The sequence below is a fragment of the Channa argus genome, chromosome 24 (genome assembly GCF_033026475.1).
Source record: "Channa argus isolate prfri chromosome 24, Channa argus male v1.0, whole genome shotgun sequence".
NCBI lineage: Eukaryota > Metazoa > Chordata > Actinopteri > Anabantiformes > Channidae > Channa > Channa argus.
Window position 1 is genome coordinate 6,978,559 of NC_090220.1, and position 21,710 is coordinate 7,000,268.

The 21,710-nt window shown below is 41.2% G+C and overlaps 1 protein-coding gene across 5 annotated transcripts in view; it reads right to left on the reverse strand.

Moving 5' to 3' along the window:
* Positions 1–376: 376 nt before the first annotated feature.
* dscama (Down syndrome cell adhesion molecule a) overlaps positions 377–21,710 on the reverse strand; it is a 78,896-nt gene continuing 57,562 nt past the window's right edge. For 2 of the 5 annotated variants that reach the window (XM_067494578.1, XM_067494575.1), the window contains 22 exons: positions 14,214–14,410; positions 13,678–13,774; positions 13,420–13,548; positions 13,053–13,220; positions 11,558–11,628; positions 10,350–10,593; positions 9,972–10,118; positions 8,279–8,434; positions 7,805–7,938; positions 7,481–7,634; positions 6,866–6,983; positions 6,519–6,682; positions 6,252–6,350; positions 5,958–6,146; positions 5,310–5,600; positions 4,322–4,498; positions 4,200–4,230; positions 3,997–4,112; positions 3,721–3,879; positions 3,058–3,255; positions 2,597–2,899; positions 377–2,082 (listed from right to left, as the gene is read on the reverse strand). In XM_067494578.1, the coding sequence (XP_067350679.1) occupies positions 1,703–2,082; positions 2,597–2,899; positions 3,058–3,255; positions 3,721–3,879; positions 3,997–4,112; positions 4,200–4,230; positions 4,322–4,498; positions 5,310–5,600; positions 5,958–6,146; positions 6,252–6,350; positions 6,519–6,682; positions 6,866–6,983; positions 7,481–7,634; positions 7,805–7,938; positions 8,279–8,434; positions 9,972–10,118; positions 10,350–10,593; positions 11,558–11,628; positions 13,053–13,220; positions 13,420–13,548; positions 13,678–13,774; positions 14,214–14,410 (3,722 nt within the window). In that variant the 3' untranslated portion in view covers positions 377–1,702. The remainder of the gene's footprint in view (positions 2,083–2,596; positions 2,900–3,057; positions 3,256–3,720; positions 3,880–3,996; positions 4,113–4,199; positions 4,231–4,321; positions 4,499–5,309; positions 5,601–5,957; positions 6,147–6,251; positions 6,351–6,518; positions 6,683–6,865; positions 6,984–7,480; positions 7,635–7,804; positions 7,939–8,278; positions 8,435–9,971; positions 10,119–10,349; positions 10,594–11,557; positions 11,629–13,052; positions 13,221–13,419; positions 13,549–13,677; positions 13,775–14,213; positions 14,411–21,710) is intronic. The other 3 variants (XM_067494576.1, XM_067494577.1, XM_067494579.1) reach the window with 3 other exon arrangements.

Below are 21,710 nucleotides of genomic sequence, written 5' to 3' on the forward strand. Positions count from 1 at the left end.
TCCATGAGCCTGTCTCTTCTCCACACCACCATCATTCACTCATGTCAAACCCGTGGAGGACATGTTGGGGAACAGCCATTTTATTAATCAAATTGGAACTTTGTGTTAGTTTCTCTTTATTCCAGTGCCACCATAGTGAACACTTGTGTTAAAAATAAAAAGTGACATTTTTTTCCTGTTAAAATGTATAATCGTAATAATGAAGACAGTTAATTATAGAAACTAATCATAGAAACGGACATAATGACCTCACAGCATTTTGGATCAAACTTTTCTCCCTTTAGGCTAACTTAAAGAAACAGAACGAACAGAAATTGGCCAGGGCAGACAGGAACAAAAAAAAACAAAAAAAAACAGATTCTTACGTATAGTAACATTTCTTCCTTTTTTTTTTTTTTTAGATATTTCCCATAGACATTATAGGTTTGGTTTGAAGAGGGGGATTCTGCTGGATTGTCTCACATTTGTTTTTTCCCTGTAGAGGAGCATCACTGCAATGCAGCAACAGTAAATCTACTGAAGAGAGTGAGAGCCTTGAAGACTCTACCTAGTGCACTGAGAGTAGGGGATCTATCTGGACACACTTGACTTGGATGTTGTGAAGTGCAAACCATTAGCTCTCTAAACCCTCCCTGTTCTAGCTAACATCTTTTACCACCCTGGCAAACAAGCAGTGGTAACTACACCTGAATACATAGCTGGAGTGTGTCCGGCCCTGTAAGTATACTCACAACATAGTTATTTTTCATCAATACAGTACAGTATAGAGCAATAGTTTTCATATACTTTTCATATCTTTTTCATATTGCACCATGAGAGAACGGGACACAGAGAAAGATCAACAGAGACTCCATTTCCTAATTAAAACAGGATATGTGCAAACATGACTAAGGACTTTATTAACCAAATCAATTCTTCCCTGTAATATCCACAAATAAAAGTGATTTCTCTTTTTATATATATATTTATAGTATTAAGAATAATAAATCTTCACATTGGATCATTTCATAGTGTGACAAAATGCTCGACTGGGCTGTCCAGCCACGATCGTAATCCTCATTGTCTTTTAATTGGTCAGTCCCCATGCATCCATAGGAAATAGATTTTTTTTTTTTCTTCAAAAAAGTAACAATTGGAGAGCAGCTGAAAAGTTTGGACTGGTGTCAATTGCTTTCATTCCAAGTTTTCTCCCAAGTTTCAGTGTTTTAGAAGGATATTCCATAGGAAAAAATGACTTCAAATCGTCATCTTCCACTCCAGGAAAAGAAAAGAAGAAAAAAAAAGCTGTCCGGGTTCTTATGAAAACTTTGTAGTAATGGTGATAATAGATCATTTGGTAATCAATAACTAATGATCATTAACAGCTGACAAATAACAATTAATAATCACTGATTCATAATAACAAATGAACAAGAATTAAGAATAAATAAATGCTGCCTCAATACTCAATTAATTTGGCAAAGCTCTGTAGCTTCCCATGTGTGAATTTTTTTCTGAAGTGAAACCAACTGAAAAACAAAAGTTACAAACAGGAAATTAAAGAATGGTCTAAATTAAATAAAAAGAGATTAGTAAAAGTGACCCTGCCCTTGGAGGGAGGCGACGTATATACAGAACTGCGTGGTGAAAGTCAGTTTACTGCACTTGAGTGTTAAGTCCAGTGTTAGAGTGAGTTCTGGTCCTGCCCCAGGTGCCCCTGCTGTTATACCAGTGTGTAGGACTTTGCGTAGGGGTTGCTGCTCTGTTTGAGATGTCCCCGTGAGTCCAGCAGGGACTCCTGGGAGGTGCTGAGCTTGGCAGCCTGGGCCAGCTCTGAGCCCTCTCTGTGGGGGAGCGTGGCCGCAGAGCCGGGCTGCCACTGGGCCACTGGGTCCCTGCTGGCCTGAGGGGCCTCTGTGGGTGTTGGGGGTGCCATGCGAGAGGGCCGTTTCAGCGAGCGACTCTTCTGGGGCTCCAGACATGCCTGACCCATGGCAGCTCTCTCCCCGCTGGCTGTCCCTCTGGATGACCCCGTGCAGGACATGCCTCGGTTCAACAGGAAGTCCATGCGGAGGTATGGAGGAAGGTGAACCAGCTCGCCCCCTGCAGGACACCATAGCAAATCACAGATAAACATAATGGAAAACACCATGCATGACCTGTCCTAACTATAAGGAAAGTTTTGGCTTTATATTTTACAATACTTTGAAGTATCACTCTCTCAGTAAAATATGTTTCTTAGAAATAACAATGACAATATCAAAAGAACAGCCATAATTTCCTATCTTACATTTTTACCTTTCAAAATTTGTAATAAGTTCTTAGTTGTTTGAAAAGGTGTGTGATTTAACTTAACGGAGTAAATATTTGATTTAATAGCTCACAGTTTTCCTTTCTAAAACAATTACTGAACTGAATAAATTTTTAATTCTCCATCAGGTCTCACTGCGTGTATTAAAGTCACGGTTAATAGTTTGATGTCAATATTAGACAGAAAGTTACTGTACATTTAGTGATTAGTGATATCATCATAATGATGCACATTAGAAGAAAAGTTAGAAGTTGCTGCTGAATCTCAGGCAGACAGAACTGTGGGCTATGGGCAGCACAGCCTCACCCGGTCTGTGGGCCTTGGGCACGGCCATGTTCATGACCCGGCTGACATCCTGAGGCTTGGGCGGGGAAGCAGTGAAGCGGCAGATGCCTGATTCGGACGGTGTGCTGGAGGTCAGGCTGTCAGTGTAGTCGTTGGTGCCTGCCGTCATCTGCTCTGAGGAAGTGTCAGAGATGAAGCATTCAGTGATGGTGAATTTCGCATGGCGCAGCTGCTCCTCCATCTTGGCATGCTCGTAGGCTCTGGCAAGCTCCTCGTAGGTGGAGGAGGCGCTCTCTGTTGACACCATACTGCTCCGCGCTCGATCTGGACATGGGCCGCAGTTAGTGGAGGGATTAGTGACAAGAGTTAGTGGCACAAGTATTAAACTTAAGATGTTAAAGTTGTGAGACAGCTGACAATGGTTTGTTGTTAGAGATGAAGAGGAGCGGTATACAGCATCTGTATCCAGATGTGCTGTTTACCTGTGTCCTGAGATGGGCTGACGCTGTAGCTGTCACTTTCTTTGTCAACGGAGCCTGCAACTCTGGGTGTGGGCAGCCTCCAGTCAGTGCTGAGGGTGTGGGAGGAGACAGGGGGGTGGGGTCGGTTCAGGGTCCACTGGCTAGCATAGCGGTTGCGAGCTGCTGGGCCAGCTTTGGCTGTGCGACGTGCGGTAGGGTCTGAAAAAAAGGAGGGAGAGCAGGGTGTTTGTGTAAGTAACTGGAGGGAGAGTTTAAGAATGATGTCGTTGTGGAGTTGCAGGTGCTGGCTTCCCCTTGTGAAGGTAAAGATCTTTGGGCTGAAATAACCACTTACAGATCCTGCAGGTGAAGATGGGGCTAATGAAAAGCTGAACAGCAGTGTTTTCAAATGAGTGCTTAGGCAACAGGCATGAAGTAAGTACATCACATATTTGATCTGTTGCAGTGAGAGATTTGCTCCATGTCACATTTGCAATTGTCTCATTGTTATTTATTTCGTTAGTTACAATCACTCAAGCATGCAGCATACACCAGTAGTAAAAAGGCTTATCAATGGAAGAAAAACACAAAATGAAGGAAGGAAAAACTGCCAAAATAAACATAGCAACCACATGCAAATTCTAGAAAAGCTGCTGTATGAAGTTAAAGAAAAAGCGTCCGTACTGGACTTACTGGTTCCTGGTCTGGCATCAGACACATCTACGAGTGGACCAGTGGCCTGTGACAGCGACTGGTAGTGGACAGTGTGTGTGACTGTGGACGACTTCTGTTTCTGAGTCTCCCCAAAGTCATTATCAGTCAGTAACACCGTGGATCTGTCGTCTGTGGGACAGCAACAGAAACAGGCTCAGGAAAACAATGACCAGGTTTTTCTGCTGTTTGAATTTGAGAGGAGCAGCGTACTGTATGGCAGCATTACAAAACTAACACTGTACTTACCAACAGTCTCCATGGTGTCTCTCTCCTCAATCAGAAGCTGGGCTCTGGGGATGTCGATGTGCATGCGGAGCGTCTGTTGCTGTTTATTTATTGGTTCTGCAGGACGGGTGTTTTTACTGTGGAGCACAAAACTTAAAGTCATCAGAAACTCTGTCTAGATGGCAGTATTGTGTTCATACAGAGAAGCTGCTAAATGTTCTTACCTCATCAGCATCTCAGCCAAACTTTTTGCATCTGTCAAAAAAAAAGAGAAAAAACATGTCATTTGTTGTACATCAAAGAATAAAGTGTTGTTTTGAGAAAACAAAAGTTGCCTTTATCGCACCTCGCAGCCTCTTGAGTCTCTGCTCCCTCCTCCTCCTCCTCAGCACCAACAGCCCGATGAAAATTACAATGATGCCCACCAACACACAAGAAATAGTAACCATCATCTTCAAACCTTCACCGCCCCCAGACTTCTCCTCGCTCACATTGGGTGCCTTCACCAAAGGTGCGATGGTACCTGTGCAGAAGTCTTATGTTACATGTTGTGACAGATACCTATGCTCAGTCTGGACGGGCTTTAAGACATATTTTATATATAAGTAATCCTCTGTTGCTGTTGTAAAAACCGCTAGAACCTTGTGTTTTGAATAACAGCTGCTGAATGTCAGTTATGATCTTGTGTAAAAGTCAATAAAAATAATTAGAAGGTCAAAGCTTAAGTGTTTAACATCTGTATCAAACAATCACAATGTACCACAACAAGCTGCTGCACTTTGTTAATATCAACACTTGACCTTTTGCCGAACTGGCACTAAAAGCTGCCTCTCATTCAAGTCTGTGCTTAAATGAGTATCAACTCCTCCTTCATAGTTAAATGCTCTTCTCCAGCTCCAGGATGGAACTGAAGGAGGAAATAAAGTGTTTGGTCTTTAGCACTGCTTGTGGCTGATTACCACAGATCTCCCAGAGTGCAATGTCAACTGGCAGTGCTGGATTATTTAAGTCACGTTGTGTTGTACAGTAGGCTTGTGATTGAGGAGTCATAGGCAGCCACACTAACTACAACCACTCGAGTCAGCACCAAACGTGTTTTTCATTGCCCAAATTATCAAGGGAGCCTCAATCTGCCATTAACCTAAAACTACTGCTGTTACTGTACAGGCTCGGTGCCAGTGTTCACATTGTGCTACCTCTGGAGCAGCCAGTGACTCAACCACAGGCACAATTTGCTGCCAGTTTCAGAAGGCCATGTTAGATATTTCAGTGACTCTGTTTGGCAAAGAAATTAGGAGGCAATGATATTGTCCCCTGCTGATGTGTAAACTCACTTCCATCATAGCTGAGTGTTGCGAACTTGACCCTCTTTTCAGCGTAGCCAGCGCTGTTGTAGACCTTCATCTGTAGCTCGTACCAAGTGGCCTCCTGAAGGTCGTATAGGATGTAGCTCTTGGTGAGGGAGGTGCGCTGCGCTGTGGTCCAAGTGGGTGAGTCCACAGGCCGATACTCCAGTGTGAAAGAAGTGATGGGGCATCCTCCGTTATTCCAGCCATTGAGGTTTAACTTGACCCGGGTGGCGTTAATGCTAGTGAAGAGCTCCTGCTCTTTAGAATACTGAGGTTCTGTTAGTGGAGACGAAGATAATAGCGTGTTAACAGTCGACCTCAGATAAAATACAACTGCAAATCATTGATGCAAGTTCTGCTGACCAAAAGTATAAAATATCAGATGGAATAAGTTCAAATTAAAATGTTGGTATTTTAATATGGGGCAGTGCTGTGGTTGATTGATTAGTGCTGTCGCCTCCTCGATGCTCATTTGAAGCAAAAAGATAGAAATACTCTATAAGATAATTATCTGGAAACTCAATTTAACTTTTTAAAAACACAAATACTCTATTTGTAAAGATTAATAAATACTATAATACTGCTAAGGACAGCAATTTTAAATTCCCCCAAACATCTCTTAAAACAGCCTACCCTTCCCGTGAGTTTTTGCTTCAATGATCTCACTGATGCGCCCAGGCCCCACTGCATTCTGGGCAGTGAGGGTAAACTTGTACCAGGTTCCACACTTGAGGTTCTCGAGGCGATATGAGCGCTCACTGGGACTGATGGCGAAGTTACCCCACTGCTCACTGTTATCCTCTGAGTACTGCAGAATGTAGCCTAGAGGGAGGAACACAGGTTGGAAGATGAATATGAATCAAGATGGGAAAACCAGAAGCAGAAAAGGAAACAAACTAACAAAAACCACTGTGGTGTGTTTCTGACCTCTTATGGAGCTGCCTCCATTGTCTCCAGGTATCCAGGACAGGGTTATGGAAGTGGTGGTTGTTTTGGTGACTGTGAGACGAGGCTGGTCTGGTGGAACTGCAGACAAGAAAACAGACAAAATTAAAAATTACTCATTATTTTTAGGACTGTCTAAGGACAAAAAGGTGATCTACTAACATACAGAGCAATAAATTGTGTGAACAGGTGCAACATGCTCAGCAACACCTGTTACCTAAGGGCTGTTTGAAACATGCCATTTCTTGCCTTGAACCTGCAGGTTGAGGATGATCTTGTCAGACCCAAAACTGTTAGTGGCCGCACAAGTGTAGTTCCCAGAATCCTCTGCTTTCACTGTGCGAATAACAAGGCTGCCATTACCATGAATGCTGCGTCGGCTGTCAATCACAACAGGTGCTGGAGTAGCATTGCTGAAACAGATGTGTTCAGAGTTTACTTTCTGTTTTCAGTGACAAAGGTTATTTTGACAAGACAAACACAAATGATGCAATTATGTGATAAAACTGCTGTCAAAGATTGTGTTGAAATGTCTTTATGTAGAAAAAAATCAAAACATTTGTTAGTATGTCGATATACGGCTGATGGTTACTCACATTTCCTTTAGCCACTTGATGGTTGGGGATGGATCACCCACTGCTTTACAAGCCAGAACAATGTCTCTCATCCAGGGGGTGGTCACTGTCCTATTGAAGGTCAGAATCCGAGCCGGAGCTACAATAACACACACATGCTTCATCAGCCGAGGAGAAGCGACATAAATAAATGTTTCTCACATTTATCTGCTATTGTTCTACTCTCTAACCCCTAACCTCACTGAGTCAGTGTGTGATGGCGTTTCTCTCGCCATCTGACCAGTGTACAGAGAGGAGAGGACATCCATCACCTAGATCTTAGGCAGGATGTGAGCATCCTGATAGGAGCCATGGGTCCTGATTTCGGACACCATGCACCATCAGCACACGCGATCAGCTTATCAGCTCTCACAAAACAATGTTAATACAGACACGTCCAAAACAATGTCTTATCTGCATTCAGCTTATACCTCAACAGGCCTTGAATGAAGAGGTACTGAGAATTACCTACTTTTTCACCCATTCCTGAGGGAAGTCAGTGAGTTAGGGTAAAGTTTTAAATTGAACTGATCCATATCGCATCATTTATATCACTTTTCCTCACTATCGCACTAGCATGGCGCTGACTTCACCTACCCTCAGCCATGGGTTTGACAGTGATGATTTCACTGCCGTTTCCACGGCCTGCAGCAGTGACAGCCACCACCCAGATACTGTATTGACGGTTCCTGCTCAGATTGGGGATACGGTAGAAAAACACATCCGGGGCTGCCTCAAACTCACTGCTCACCTGGGAGGGAAAACATTGAGGACAATCGAAGAGCATAACATGAAAAGTCAAAAAACCAGCATTAAAAGTGTTTACTATGCTGTAGTGTCCGGCTGTTTTAGCCTCGGAGCTGAGCCTACAGTATGGCATAACACTGATTATTTAATTTGAATTGTTTGTTAATGGGTTACCGTGGGATGTGGGTTAGAGCAGAAAACGGTGTATTTCCTGATGATGCCATTCACTTTGAGGGGAGGAAGCCAGGACACGAACACCACTGAGTTGGATGCAGCTGCTGCCTTCACACCTGCAGGAGGACCAGGAACTAAAAGAAAAAGAAAATCTAGTTGATATATTTTCCACATTAAGCAAATATTATTATTCATAAGATTTTTATAGTACTTTTTTTTAACAGAGATTATAAAGCAAGATAATCTATGGATAGATGTCATATTATAAAACACTTCCAGCTAAATGAATTACAGTAATTAATTTAATAAGAGTATTTAAGACCCTGCTGCTTGCCGCCTTGCTTTTACTGCAGGGGTTCATTCATTACAGTGAAATAGTCTAAATTTTATTTATCCAGTTGATATAGAGAGTAGAATTTTGCTGTGAAGCTGGTTGAATGACATACAAGCTGCAGTCTCACTAAATTTTCCTACCGTCCTCCTTAGTGCGGGTGTAAATCTGTTCACTGCGAACACCATCTCCAGCTCTGGTAAAGGCCAACACCTGGATGCTATAGTTGGTATACTTCTCCAGTCCATCTAGCTCCAGAGATGGCTTAGAAGTTGTCACGTTCCTGATCTCTCCAAGCTCTGATGGACAGAAGACAGGAGAAGGATAGTGTTGGGGGATAAAGTCAAATTTAATCAGGACACCTTAGGGCAAGGCGAAAAAAACCTCACACATGTGACTCATATTATACAGCAGATCAGACACATAACAGCAGATGTCAAGCCTGAGGGTGTCAGCAGCACAGCTTTGGATATAATTTCATATTCCATCACAAAGTTTAAATAGCCCTGTATGCAAGGTCTGCTGTGGTGGCAGGCCTTGACTTGTTATCCTCAGCTGTGAGGGTTTGAATTATTGATGTGTTACGGTGTGTCACTGCATTCTGTCCCTGCTTCTCCCTCCTTTCTTCTTTTTCACTTCTCTCAGGAGATGTGCAAGACAGCTGCATTTCTTCTAGACATCACGTGCAGAACAGCAGTTGTTTTGGTAAATGATAAATGGTCTGCTTACAGTATATAGCGCTTTTATCCAAAGCACTTTATAAGGCAATACAGTCACACTGGTGACAGCAGCTCAGTGTCTCGCCCAAGAACTCTTGACATCTACCCAGGAGAGACTGGGAGTCGTGGACATCTCTCTTACCAACTGAGATAAAGCGGCTACCGTAGTAAATGCACATCACACACGTGTGTGTTCATGTATGTGCTGCTGATTACTGTTTTGATAAAGGTACTTCACACTAACATGAACATGGAAACAACTCTTGTAGCTCTAAAAGAATCAGAATATTAACTAAAAAGTCAATCTAATAATTGTGTTGGTCATTTTGGAAAAAAGGAATGATAAAGACAATAACTATTTAAACTAGCAGGCTAATCAGGAATGACCATAATGATTAGTCTTTCTAAAGTTACATAAATTATAGGCCTTTATATTTGACATCTTTTTGGTTATGTGATTAATAAAATTGGTCTAAATTAAAAAATAAATTTAAACTCACTGTTATAAACTGTTTTTATACCTGAAGGGTCCAATACCTGAAGGGTCAGGTACTACTACAAATAATAAAATGATTTTATCTCAGTCTGTCATCCAGTGAATCAATGATTGCATTTGTTGCCAACTGTCTTAATAACCTATTTTAGGGATTCAGCGTAGTTGAAACATACCCATTATTAATTATATATTTACATATAATTTAAACCAAACAATTTACAAACAGTCACTCAGTGAGCCACAGACTGTTACCAAGCAAACTAACCATGGCTGTCAAGTCCTGAGTGTTCAAGTTCTTTATGCAGGCCAACAAAATGTGACAGTGCAAGGGTCAAAGGTAATCATGCTGTCACAACCAATCCTACGGACACAAACCCAACATGTGACAATGACATGCCATGCTGTCTCACGTCCACAGGACCATGCCAGCATAAATGTATACAGTTCAGTTAAGCCTAATTGATGAGTTGAATGATAAGTCAATCACTTCAGATTTTCCATATTCACTAGGAATAATATCTAGTCGTAATATGTTAAAAATTTTGAATGAATTTATCAGCTTATGGTCCTGCCCTGCATGCAAACTATAATGTATTAAACAGACTTGAGTGTGTACTGTACCTCCATCGGGCAGGTTGGCCCAGTAAATGACTCTGAAGCCCAGCAGGTTTCCATTCAGAGCATCTTTGGGAGGGGTGAGCCAGGACAAAGAGATGACCTCTGGAGACGTGGCTGTGGCCTGTACATTCTCTGGAGGACGACTGGGTACTGGAGTGGAAAAACCAGGGAAGAGATTAGGAAATCTGTGGACTCTGTAGGACTGAAAACACAGAGGAGTACCTGCTTATATCCACTAGGTTGCGATATATCCCTACATATGTCTCTAAAAGGAACTCTTCTCAAAGAACAGTAAATGTAGCTGCGGTGTACTGAAGAACATCACATAAAATCAGGTTTAGTTTTGTTTAAATTAAATGCTGCCACTCTCTTCTTCCTTACCGTCCTCCAGAGTGGTGGCAGCCACCTCTGTGGATGAGGGCCCTGTCCCAGCGCTGTTGCTGGCTTGCACCACAACTCCATACTGGGTGAACTTCTTCAGGTTGTCCAGCACCAGGTTTTCTGCATTGTCTCCTGTGGTTTCTACACTGATCACACTGAACTGGTAGTTTCCACCCGAGCTGTACTCCCTGTAGCCAACCTGGTAGCCTCGGATGGCCCCATTCTGCAGGTGCTTCTTGGGTGGCTGGCAGAGAAATGACAGGGGTTATTTCAGACAGCAGGAATTTATTTTTTACCTGCAAAAATACCTAATTCTACAGGTATACAAGCACTGGTTATAACCTCCTATTACTCATATGCATCTTTGGTTATCCATTTATATGTGGAGAGCTCTGCACTCATGTAAACACGTACAAAATGTTAGCTTTTTAGCGCTGATTGGTCAACATGGCAACACAGACATGTTTGGGAAGCCAAGTAAACTTTGTAGTACAGTGTGTGAATACTTATATAATCCAACCAAATATTGGTTATTTGTCATTGCCAAGAACTCATAAAAACGAGGAAAGTTGGCATCCAAAATGAGACTCCACATACAACAGCCACACAAGCTGCATAGCTGGAGGAAAATGAGCACTTGTTTCCATTAAGCAACACTCTCACTTTTTCAAATTAACACAAACTGACAGAGACTAAACTGTGATCACAGTTTGAGGCACATATTTAGATCTATTTTGGTGCCAAATGTGAAATAACAATTTGAATAACACTGGAAGACAAGATCAGAGGTTTAAATGCAGCCCGAATGCACTTCACTGAATTTTAATAACGTGTGCAAAATGTGTTGCCTCACCTAAACCACCTGACAAAAAATATCCACAAACACCGCGGCTACATGAACACACGAAATACCTTTAGTTGCTCAGTAACAACCAACACAACACACATGCTGTTTTCCTGTAATATCCTGCTTTACATTCATAAAGTAAAACAAAGTCACGCCTAGAAGAAGCTTGCAGTATGTGCAGCAATAGCACCTTAAATGTTTAGTTCAAAGACTGACTGAGAACAGTACTAATTAACTTTGGAGAAACAGCAAATTTCAGGCACAAACCAAAACGCAATGATATCAACTCTAACCGTACCGACCTGGACACAGCTACAGTATATTCTCACTTCCTGGAAACATCCACATTATTTTAACTTACCCTCCAAGTGACTCTAATGCTCTGGGAAGAGAGGGCTTCCAGCTGCACTTCCTGAGGTGGTCCATCAGGAGCTGATTTTAGATTACAAGCACATGTACATCTTAGAAAACTCTTCACATCCAACACCTGTCTCTAGGATTAGAATAAATAAATCTGCATCTGGCTATTTCAGCAACTGGGAGGTGAATAGAGGTGCTCTGTGGGGGGAGGCAGGGGGTGGAGATGAAGGGATATAGGGGTTAATTTGCAGAAGGGGCTCAGCCTCAGTCTATTGACCGTAGTGTGACATTTACTACTGAAGCTGCTAATTGAAAAGTTCTGCTTTTAGTGCAAGGTCAGCATGTGTTCAATAATGCAACAGAGCCAATGGAGCTGATGTCACTGGGCTGCTAATGAACTGACTCTGCCCTTTTACCTTCTTCGCCACTTGTCTTTCAACCACCACATGCACTCATGCCTTACTGTTGTCTCCATCGTTGGGTTACTTGGATATGTTGGATCATAAAAATTTAATGTTTTCTTGTTACTGGATCTATAAAATCTCTAAAAAAGAGTGAAATGCATCTGTAACATTTGTTTATTCCAACCAATCTTCACTCAGTGATCCATAATGATACAGTCAAAACATGTTTTGCAAATTTAATAAAAATCCACAGTGAAATCTCTTTTTTCCACAAGTTATTGTCAGGCCTAAATGACAGGTGTGTAGAACTTGATTGCACATAGTTTAGAAAGACACACGCCTGAGTATGTAAGGTCCCACAATTCCTACTGCATGTCAATCAAGCCATGAAATCATAGGGACTCTCTGCAGACCTTCAGATGACATAGTCGCTAGGAGCACAGCAGGGTATAAAGCATCTTCTAAAGATTTCAGTGTTTTCAGGAGCACAGTGGCCTCGATAGTGGTGAAATGTAAGAACATTGTAACCACTAGGATAATATTGCAGAATGTTAGAGTGGCAAAACAGAAGCCAAACAGCATTTAAAGGAGTGGGGAGCTTATCTTTTTACCATCCAAACAGAGAAAGCCTTAAAGTATATCTGCTCCAAAGTGAATAAGATTGGGGTGACAGTTAACCTTTTGGGATGACAGTGACCTGATGCACATAACATCGTGCTTAAATGGCACATCCACAACCAGACCTAAGACCCACAGAGCATTTGGGGAGAAAGCTAAAGATGGTGGTTCACAGACACTTTCCATCCAGTCTGATGGATCTTGAGGGGATCTGCTAGGAAACTGGATGACATGCCTGAAACTGGGTGTGAGATGCTTGAAGAGACTTATCCCAGAAGATTTTAATTTTTAATATATTTGCAAACATTTCTAAAAACATGTTCTCACTTTGTCCTTAAGGACACAGTAATGAGCAAAAAAGAAATAGTGTGAAGTGCAAAATGTGAAAGGCTCTGAATACTTGATGAGCACCAATGTGTACAATATGAAAGACGGTGGATACAGTAAAAAAAAAGTTTGTCAGTTCTTTCTGACCGGCTTCATCAGTGGTGATGGTGAGCTCGTTGCTGGCTTCACTCTTGCCAATCAGGTTCTTGGCAAACATGCGGATGTTGTAGGTGGATGATGGGTGCAGGTCGATGATGGTGGCCTGGTTAAGCTGAGGAGAGACATCTTTGGTCTTCTGAGCAGTATCCCAAGAGGCTGTGGAGAGGAGAGGGCAAAGGTTACTGGGGTTGCTGAAGTCAACAGAGAGGTCAAATGCAGCTAAAGGCATCGTTACAGGACAGGCTATATTCACTTTTAGTGTTGACATGAATGCAGTAACTCATCAACCATCAAAAACCTTAACTACTCTGCTATTTGTCCATTTGTGGTTTATTCCAAATCCATTTTCCTTTACCTGATTTGTTCTTGCTCTCAATATCAAAGCCAGTGATTGGACTGTTGCCATCAAAACCCATAGTCCAACGCAAGGCAATGGTCCTGTCCTTCACTTCTCTGATCTCCACTTCTGGGGGGTCCGGGGGCTCTACAAGGCACAAAGATGAAAAGCTAATTGTTACTTCACGTGTTGTAACACATGTTAATGTTGCTTTATTAAAGAGTGTTGAGCTCTGGTTTTCAGTTTGTTGTGCGGTTTAGGCTGGTGCACTTGTACCTTGTACTGTAAGCTGTATGATTCCTCTGTCTTCACCAAAAGAGTTGATGGCGTGGCAGGAGAAAAAGCCAGAGTCCTCCCTCACTGTGGGCATGATCTGATGGATGCACACGGATTAGATGACGTTGATATAAAAGATAATATTCAGGTGGATGTGGTTTGTGATACTGATTTTAAATGATAATTTGACATTTTGGGAGATGTTGCCTAAGCAGGACAATGTTTGCAGAGTGAGAAAAATCAGAGAAATCATTTATATATGCATTTAACAGCTTTTGTTGGCTTCTTTACCCACTGAAGGTGGCAATGTCTACATGTCTTTCTTATATCCTTCTCCTCAGCATATATTGTAACTTCATATATAAAATTATGAAATAAATACATTTGCAATATGGCCCTAACTCATATATGAAGATCACTTCACCTGCCAAACAGTTTTTTTTTATTTTTTACAATGTTCACTCATATGAGTACATTATAAAACAATTTAACCATACTAGTATTCAAATGTTACACGTCTGAGCGTAGCCTCCTACCTGCAGGGTGGAGATGACTTCATCGCCCACCTCCTTGACAGAAACCACATAGCGGCTGGTCTCTGGGTTGATGATGCGTTCCTCCTTCTCCCAGCGCACCATGATGGGCTTTTCACCATGGGCTGTGCAGCTCATTTTCTTCTCTTCCCCCTGTGTGGCCAATGTGGTGTTGGGGTACGATGTGATCATGGCAGGAACTGGTGTGAAAAAAAGGTGGAGAGGATTTCTGGTTTACAGATATTTCATAAATAAACTAAACTGGTAGTAGATCTGAATTATTCCATATATTGTTCTAAGAAATGACACTAATGTAAAACCAAGAGAAGGATCAGTTTAGTTTGAATTACTTATCAAAGTAGAGTAAAATATTGTATCAATAATTAAGAAATTACTAAATACACCATATTATAAATAATTATATTAATAAAACTTGAACTTCATCATTACCTACTTAGCACAGCAAGAAATCTTTTCTTGTGAATGCATTGACACCTTTTCGTTGCTTTCACACAGTTTTTTCTCCGTTTTTGGATAAAAAAGAAAAACACATGTTCCCAGCTGAAAGAAATTACTTGCAAAATTATGAATCACTAATCTATATGCGTGCAACCCCCTACGTAAATTTCTTCAATCACTGATCAGTCCTAATCCATCTAAAAATGATGCTCCTCTCTGTTACTATTTGCAAGTCTGATGTTGATGAGAAGCCATGGCCTAATCAACAGGCGCCACTGAACTAAATGTAAAAGTATTTCAAGTATTCATTTTTGGGATATTTCCACTTTTGGTTTTCAGTGTTTGTACTTAGTATTTTCACAGTATTTACAGTGTTCATCTTTTCTGTGTTTGAACGTATGGAAAAAGACTAAAATCTGTAAAATCAGTACAGTTAATTTTTTTTTTCGGATTTGGTGTTTTCCCTTAGAAGGAATACAGTAAAAATGCTATACATGATGAAAGCTTTCTTAGAACATTTTTTACAGTAACAAAACAGGTCATCTCAAAATAGTACAGGTGCAGAGCACATCGGGGTCTGTACAGGGATATTGGGATATTGATAGCTATATAGTGACTAATTAAAATAATGTAAATGTTTTACTACATGTTGTGTTGTTTGAGGTAAAATTTGCGTGGAGCAAATGAGAAAACATTTAAAACACAACTTATTATGATGAGAATTGGCGATTTTCAACAAGCCCATATTTTTAAGCAAAACTTTCACCATTTTATTAAACAAGCAATTGACATGTCCTCAGTCTCTTTTGCCAAGCTCAGCAAATGCTACCTATCTGTTAGCTATTAGCTACAATACTACTGACTCGACCAACTACAGCCTGCTGCTCTAAATATACATGGTTCAAACACAATAATAACCCTCTCTTATCATTTGCACTAACGAGGCAACCTACAGTATCCAGTTTCCTCCTAAGCAGAAGCTACTTATTGGGCCATATTGGAATGTTTGGAATGTTGAAATGTTTATTTAACTTTTGACATTTATTTAACATTTATGTTTTACTACAAGGAATAAAAGTTGCATACATTATACACTAAGCTGTGTAAGCTGTTTGTTAATATTGTGTTGTAGGTAAAAAAAGCAGCCGTGTGTATCTGGCATGTGAGAGACCTCAATCGTACAGTGATGCTCTAACAACAGTCTAAAGACACCACACTAAATTCACACTAACGACATACAGGCCTCATTACACCAACAGCAGAGTGTATAACAACCCTCTGCTCCCAGATCCTCTGACACACCCAGATATACACACAGACACACAAGCTTCTGCATGCGTGTGTTTGCTCCCATTTCCTGCCTCTTGCCACAGACACACACACACACACACGCACACACACACACATACAAAGCGTGACTCCAGTGATGTGATGGGAAGTGTCAGGCAGGAGGTTGCGAACATTTAAGCCTCATCTCTTATTCACTTCGCAGCCGTTTGGGGCTCGGGTGTGGAAAAAAGTGCTGATTTATTTTGCACGACAACTATGAATTTTTTGTGAGACACATTTGGAAAAGTGAGAGGAAAAAAATAAGTGCTCAGGCTTTATGTAAATGGTATCGTTTTAGAGCACAGCTACTCTCATTTTGCTGTGTAAGTGGCTCAGAGGTGGCACAGGGCTGTGTTGTTGACACAGCACTAGGTGACAAAAAGGCAAGATGGTGAAAAGATAGATCCATGTTAGGTGTGTAAACATATTTTTTTATTGATTTGCTTCGACAAGGTTTTGAAATACTGAAATATTACAATATTAGTTATCAAGTTTTTTAAGAGGAAAATATCCGAAAAACATAACAACAAGCCAGTCTGATTGTGATCCAATTATGATAATACAATTATGTATTAACTGAAGCAATTTCATTTGGAGCTATGGTTCCTTCAACACACCCAAAAGCAGGTCTTTATTGGTCAGCACTATTGAAACACTACATAACCAATTTATGCTTCTAAGCCTTAAAAACACATTTGAGCTCATCACTACATTGACGGCCAGAGAGAAGCATACATGCTGTATATGTTCAAGCTCATATGAACAGAGAAAGCTGTGATGACCATGGATGAATGGCAGCTTTAGATTAACTGTTGAGGATCAATTTGAGCTACAAAACCAAATATAGCCACTATTTGTAGATAATATTTGACATTTTTTAATGAAGCACAGCTTCTGACAGGCTGTCTACCCTCTCTGACCGTGTCTACAGCAGGTCTGGAGTTAATATGTTGCAAACATCAAACTGCATTGATTTGTTTACATCACATCTACATTAATGTCTAAGAAGGTAGACGGCAAAAAAGCAAATTAGTAAAACAAAGACAATTTGGATACAGTATGTGTGTCTAGGTTCTTGTGGCCATGCATATGCATGTGTGTTCAAGAAGGTGTGTTGGGGTTAGCAGGCAGCCCAGCTGAGCCAGCCCTGGGGCACACTTTCTGGCCCTTTAATTGTTGTGTTGATATATTTCTTTAATATTGAGTGGAATTGTGGGAACAGGACCACAGGGAGGAGTAAAGAGGGAGAAAGAGAGAGGGGGAAGAAAGAAAGAGAGGTAAGATGGAGGAAAAGGGAGTCTCCTGTTTCATTAGGCATCAGCTCCCCTGATATCTAATTTTGCCTTAAACACAACACATGAGGCAACATACACACATCAACCACACAGGGATTCAGCTTAAACCTTCTTCACCTTGAATCTCTGTTTATTTTCTCTTCCAGTACCACTGATATATTTGCATGCTCATCTGGATGACACTCTTTTCTTAATACCTTGCCAAATGCTCATGTAAATGCCCACATGACCAAATCTGATTACTTTAGACACTCTGAAATTAAATGGATAAGGTGGTTCTATAACAAAGAAGCTAGGACAGTGGCAGAGAAATGTACTGTATGTTTGTCAGTGCCAAATGTATATTTTTCTTTGATATCTTCTGCTGTACAGTATCCCTAGCTTACATTGGTCTAAAAAGATAAAAAGAGAAAACATCAAGGCAACAGCTTTTGGAAAGGCAAAGAATAATGGGCGTAGTGTATGTTTACTGCACAGTACAATGTGTCTTATGTGGAGGTGAGGAGAGCCCTGTTCCTCCACAGCAACCCAGAGGGCAGTGATGATACGCTAAACCTGCAGGGGATTGTGGGGGATAGGCTGACTGCTGATAGGCTACTCCCGTGAGACAAAAGCACCCCCCACCACCCACCCCTTCTCCCAGGCTCCCTTTCACCTGGCCAGGTTACCATGCCAACCAGCATCGGACAGTCTCTCCTGTCCTCTCCCTGGCTTGCCTCCCTCCTCCTTCCTCTCTCCACTCTTAGAAAAAAAAGGGCCATTGCTAGTAGCCAGGAATAGAACACAGACCTGCCATTGATTTTCACAGGAGTATGATGATGATTACACAATCACGCCCTGAATGTCGCAATGCAGGGCCAAGAACAAGATACAAAAGGAAAATGTTTCTGAATGGTAGTGTTAATGATGTGAAAAACAGAATTAAGCAAATAGAGGTGACAGGAGAATTGTAATAGTAACAGTTATAGCAGGACAGTTGCTTCAGTTTGGGGCTATTCATCTGTGAGCAGAGGAAGAATTCAGCAAGATCATCTCAGAGGGTCAATGAAATGTGAGAGGTAATTAAAAGGGATTACATTTATTTCAGCATCATTTAATTTGGAGGAATTATTTTTAGCAACAAAGAGAGCTGAAATATCAAGTTCCACTTTGCAAGGTTCACCTTCTGCAAAAATTATTATACTATAATTAATTCTAGTTACAGTTTTCAGGACATCTTTCATTTTCTGATTTATTGAACTGGTGGTGAGATTTTTTTATTTCTCTAGAGGGCACTGTTTTCTGATTGATTAGCCACAGGAACTGTTTCAGCGCCTTAAAATTGTAGTTTTTCCTAATGCTTTCACAAATAAACAAGTGCTTTTGTTGCATCCTTTCTATTCATCTGCATCAAAACACATTTGTTTGACTGTTGTGTTAAAAATGACTTTTTCTATATTTTTAGGAAACGCGGAAAATCTTTAATAATAAAAACACCTTTCTTCAGATTAATTGGCTTTGAAAAGCATCATCCATGTTGAGAGAACTGTGATGCTGGTCTCCTTTTTACCCCACACAGTGTCACTGGCTGCCTGGCAGGCCAGTGTAAGCCACAGGGTGCCCCAACTCAATGGGGCCATGAAGGCCAGACAAGAGAAGACATGCAGAGATGCATATAGCTCTCTGCCCTAGAGGCACACTGTAAGTGGGCGCTTGGGAGGAGACGGGCAGGATGGGGGAGGGAGGAGTGTTGCAGCGATCGCACAAAGATGACTGGTTCAATGGCTGCCTGCAATGTACTGAAATAATTCCCTTAGCTGCACAATTGGCTTGGACATAGAGCATGATACCAAATGGATGCCTGCAGCCTGGGTGGACCCCTTAGCAGAGTTGGGAGGGTGGGGGGCTCGGATGCAGATGAACAAAAAAGATAACAGAAACAGTGATCAGAAGATGAGAGACTTTTTTTATGGTTGTCTGAGGCATGTTGTGCTTCAGAGATTGCTCAGTGACCACAAGACCATTTACCACTTCTCTTCACTGAATCCTCATTATATGCTCTGCCATCATCACTGTCTGCCGACATTATGATGTCTAATAGGGTTGATTGGCCTTAATTGGCCCTGATAAACACTGAGTGGCTGTTGACGGACTGATAGCATCCACTGTGGATTGCTAATGAATTGACTGAATTGCATCTGTTTTGCAGGTATGAACACTGAACAAAAAGCATTTGTTTAATGCTCCACCTGCAGCAGCTGTCAAGACAACACAAAAACCGCTGCTCATATTAAAAAGCTCATAAAATGCAGACATGCTTAACTTAAACCAGCGTGTGTGAGTTTCTGCCAGCTGTTGGTGCAGAGGTGGTTTTCATAAAAAATGATGCATGGTGTATTGTGACCAGACATTAGCCTATGCACAGAGGCTCCTAACAATGAAAGTGCCATGCTAGGACATCACAATAGCTGCAATTCATTTCCCGGGGAGTCCATCACAATAGCCAGGCAGAGTGGGATCTATCGAAACCATGGCATTAGCTGCCTGGCCCATTACTCTTTTGTAATAGCTGTGCAGTATCTGTGCCTTTACATTATGACTGTGTATTAATGTGTGCAGCTCTTTGTGTGCAAATGTGTGTGTGTGTGTTTATGAATGTGTTTGCTCACCTGTATTCTATGTTTGAACTGACAGCATCTTTACCACATGTGTCTACACTACACATCTCAGATCTTGAATTCACTGATTTCTGTTTACTAAATATCGAACCACACCACCTAAAAAGCCAACAATACACAGTGAAGATCATGCTGTCCATTACGCAAGTACTTTAGCATGCGTCAGATTGTGCGCCCCCTAATTGGTTCCTAAGCTTCTTAAGTAGGCACCACTGCTCAAGTGGCGTTGAATGGCCTGGATAAACAACATAAAAACAGTGCAGTGCAGTGCTTAAGGAACATTACAGTCTCAGACGTTAGAGTGGAATGCAAAGGGTCACCACTGTACCTGTTAAACACATGGAGATGCTTTGAAGATTATTGAGCTCATTGTCTGCAAACTGACACACTCATAGACACACCCAAAAGGGGAAAAGGATAAGGTTTGACTCCAGAGAAGATTGGCTTTACTATGGAGGAGAGGCACAAATAGGGACAGAGAAGCTATCACAACATCAGCATACACACACAGTAGTAGAGTGTGCAACTGAGGGATTGGTGACGCACGCACACACACACACAGACACACACGTGCGCGTGCACACAGACCCAAAAACAGAAAAAGATGACAGTCTGTTGGATTAAAAACTCAGATCTTAATATGTGTCTGTCGCCCATAATGTAGTTTACATTGAAGTAAGTTGCCAAGTTTTGTGATCCATTAATCTCAAAATGATAATAAGCAGCGTGAAAGGTGGAGAACTGTCTGTGTGGAAAACTGTAAAGACAGGAAGGTGATATTTGTATCCATATTTGTGGTAATTGATGCAGTTTACAATTGGAACTTGTTTCCTAAGGTTCACTGTTTAGGGTTATCCTTTAAAAATTGGGTTAATTCGCATAAATCTAAATATTTGTTTATTAATTTTCAAACAAACACGTATTAGTTTCAGCTCCAATATGCAATATTAATATAATATTGTATATTGTACAAAATTTAAAAAATAGGTCAGTAAGAAAATGTAGTTCATTACATGAAGTTTGCTTTCATTTTCTAAACAAAGACAAAATATTATGTCATAAAGTAAAATACTGTTAGAGAGCATTAATTACATTGTTATATGATGCAGTGCTCCTGTGAATTCTATTTTATTGTATAAGAAATCTGACCACATATGCAGCACAAGAGCCAAACCTGCTACAGACTAAATACAGGGGAAGACAAACTGGTGTTCCATCTCTGCTTTTGCGTAAATACAGAAGATTAAATAAATGTAACTAAGAAGCTTTTCCTTTCAATGAAAACTGACCACACTTAATGAGTGAAAAGCTTTTGATTTGCAGCAACTTATGAGAACATGTAAATTTGATTGAATGGCTAGTTGATTAAGTGTCTTGGTGCATGAATGTTTGTCTGTGAGGGAACATGAGGGGCTGGAGTCAGACAGGAGGGGTGATGACAGAGTGCTAGCCTGTTTGGTAGTGGCTGGCAGACAGTGAGACACACAGCAGGGTGTACTCTGCTCTGGCTTGATAAGAGCCACAAGGGCAAAAGCCTCATCTAGCAGCGAGTGAATAAAATGAGCACCCAGCCACAGAGGACCAGCTGGGCATCACTCTCATACACATACAGACACACACACACATACAAATTCACAGTCACATGCACAACCTTAAACTGGGCATTTTCATGGTATTTGTGACACAGTTGTCTGTAAGCATGTACACCATCAAATCCCCGAATTTAGCATCTCTTTCTTTAACAACCTGTGGTAATTTAA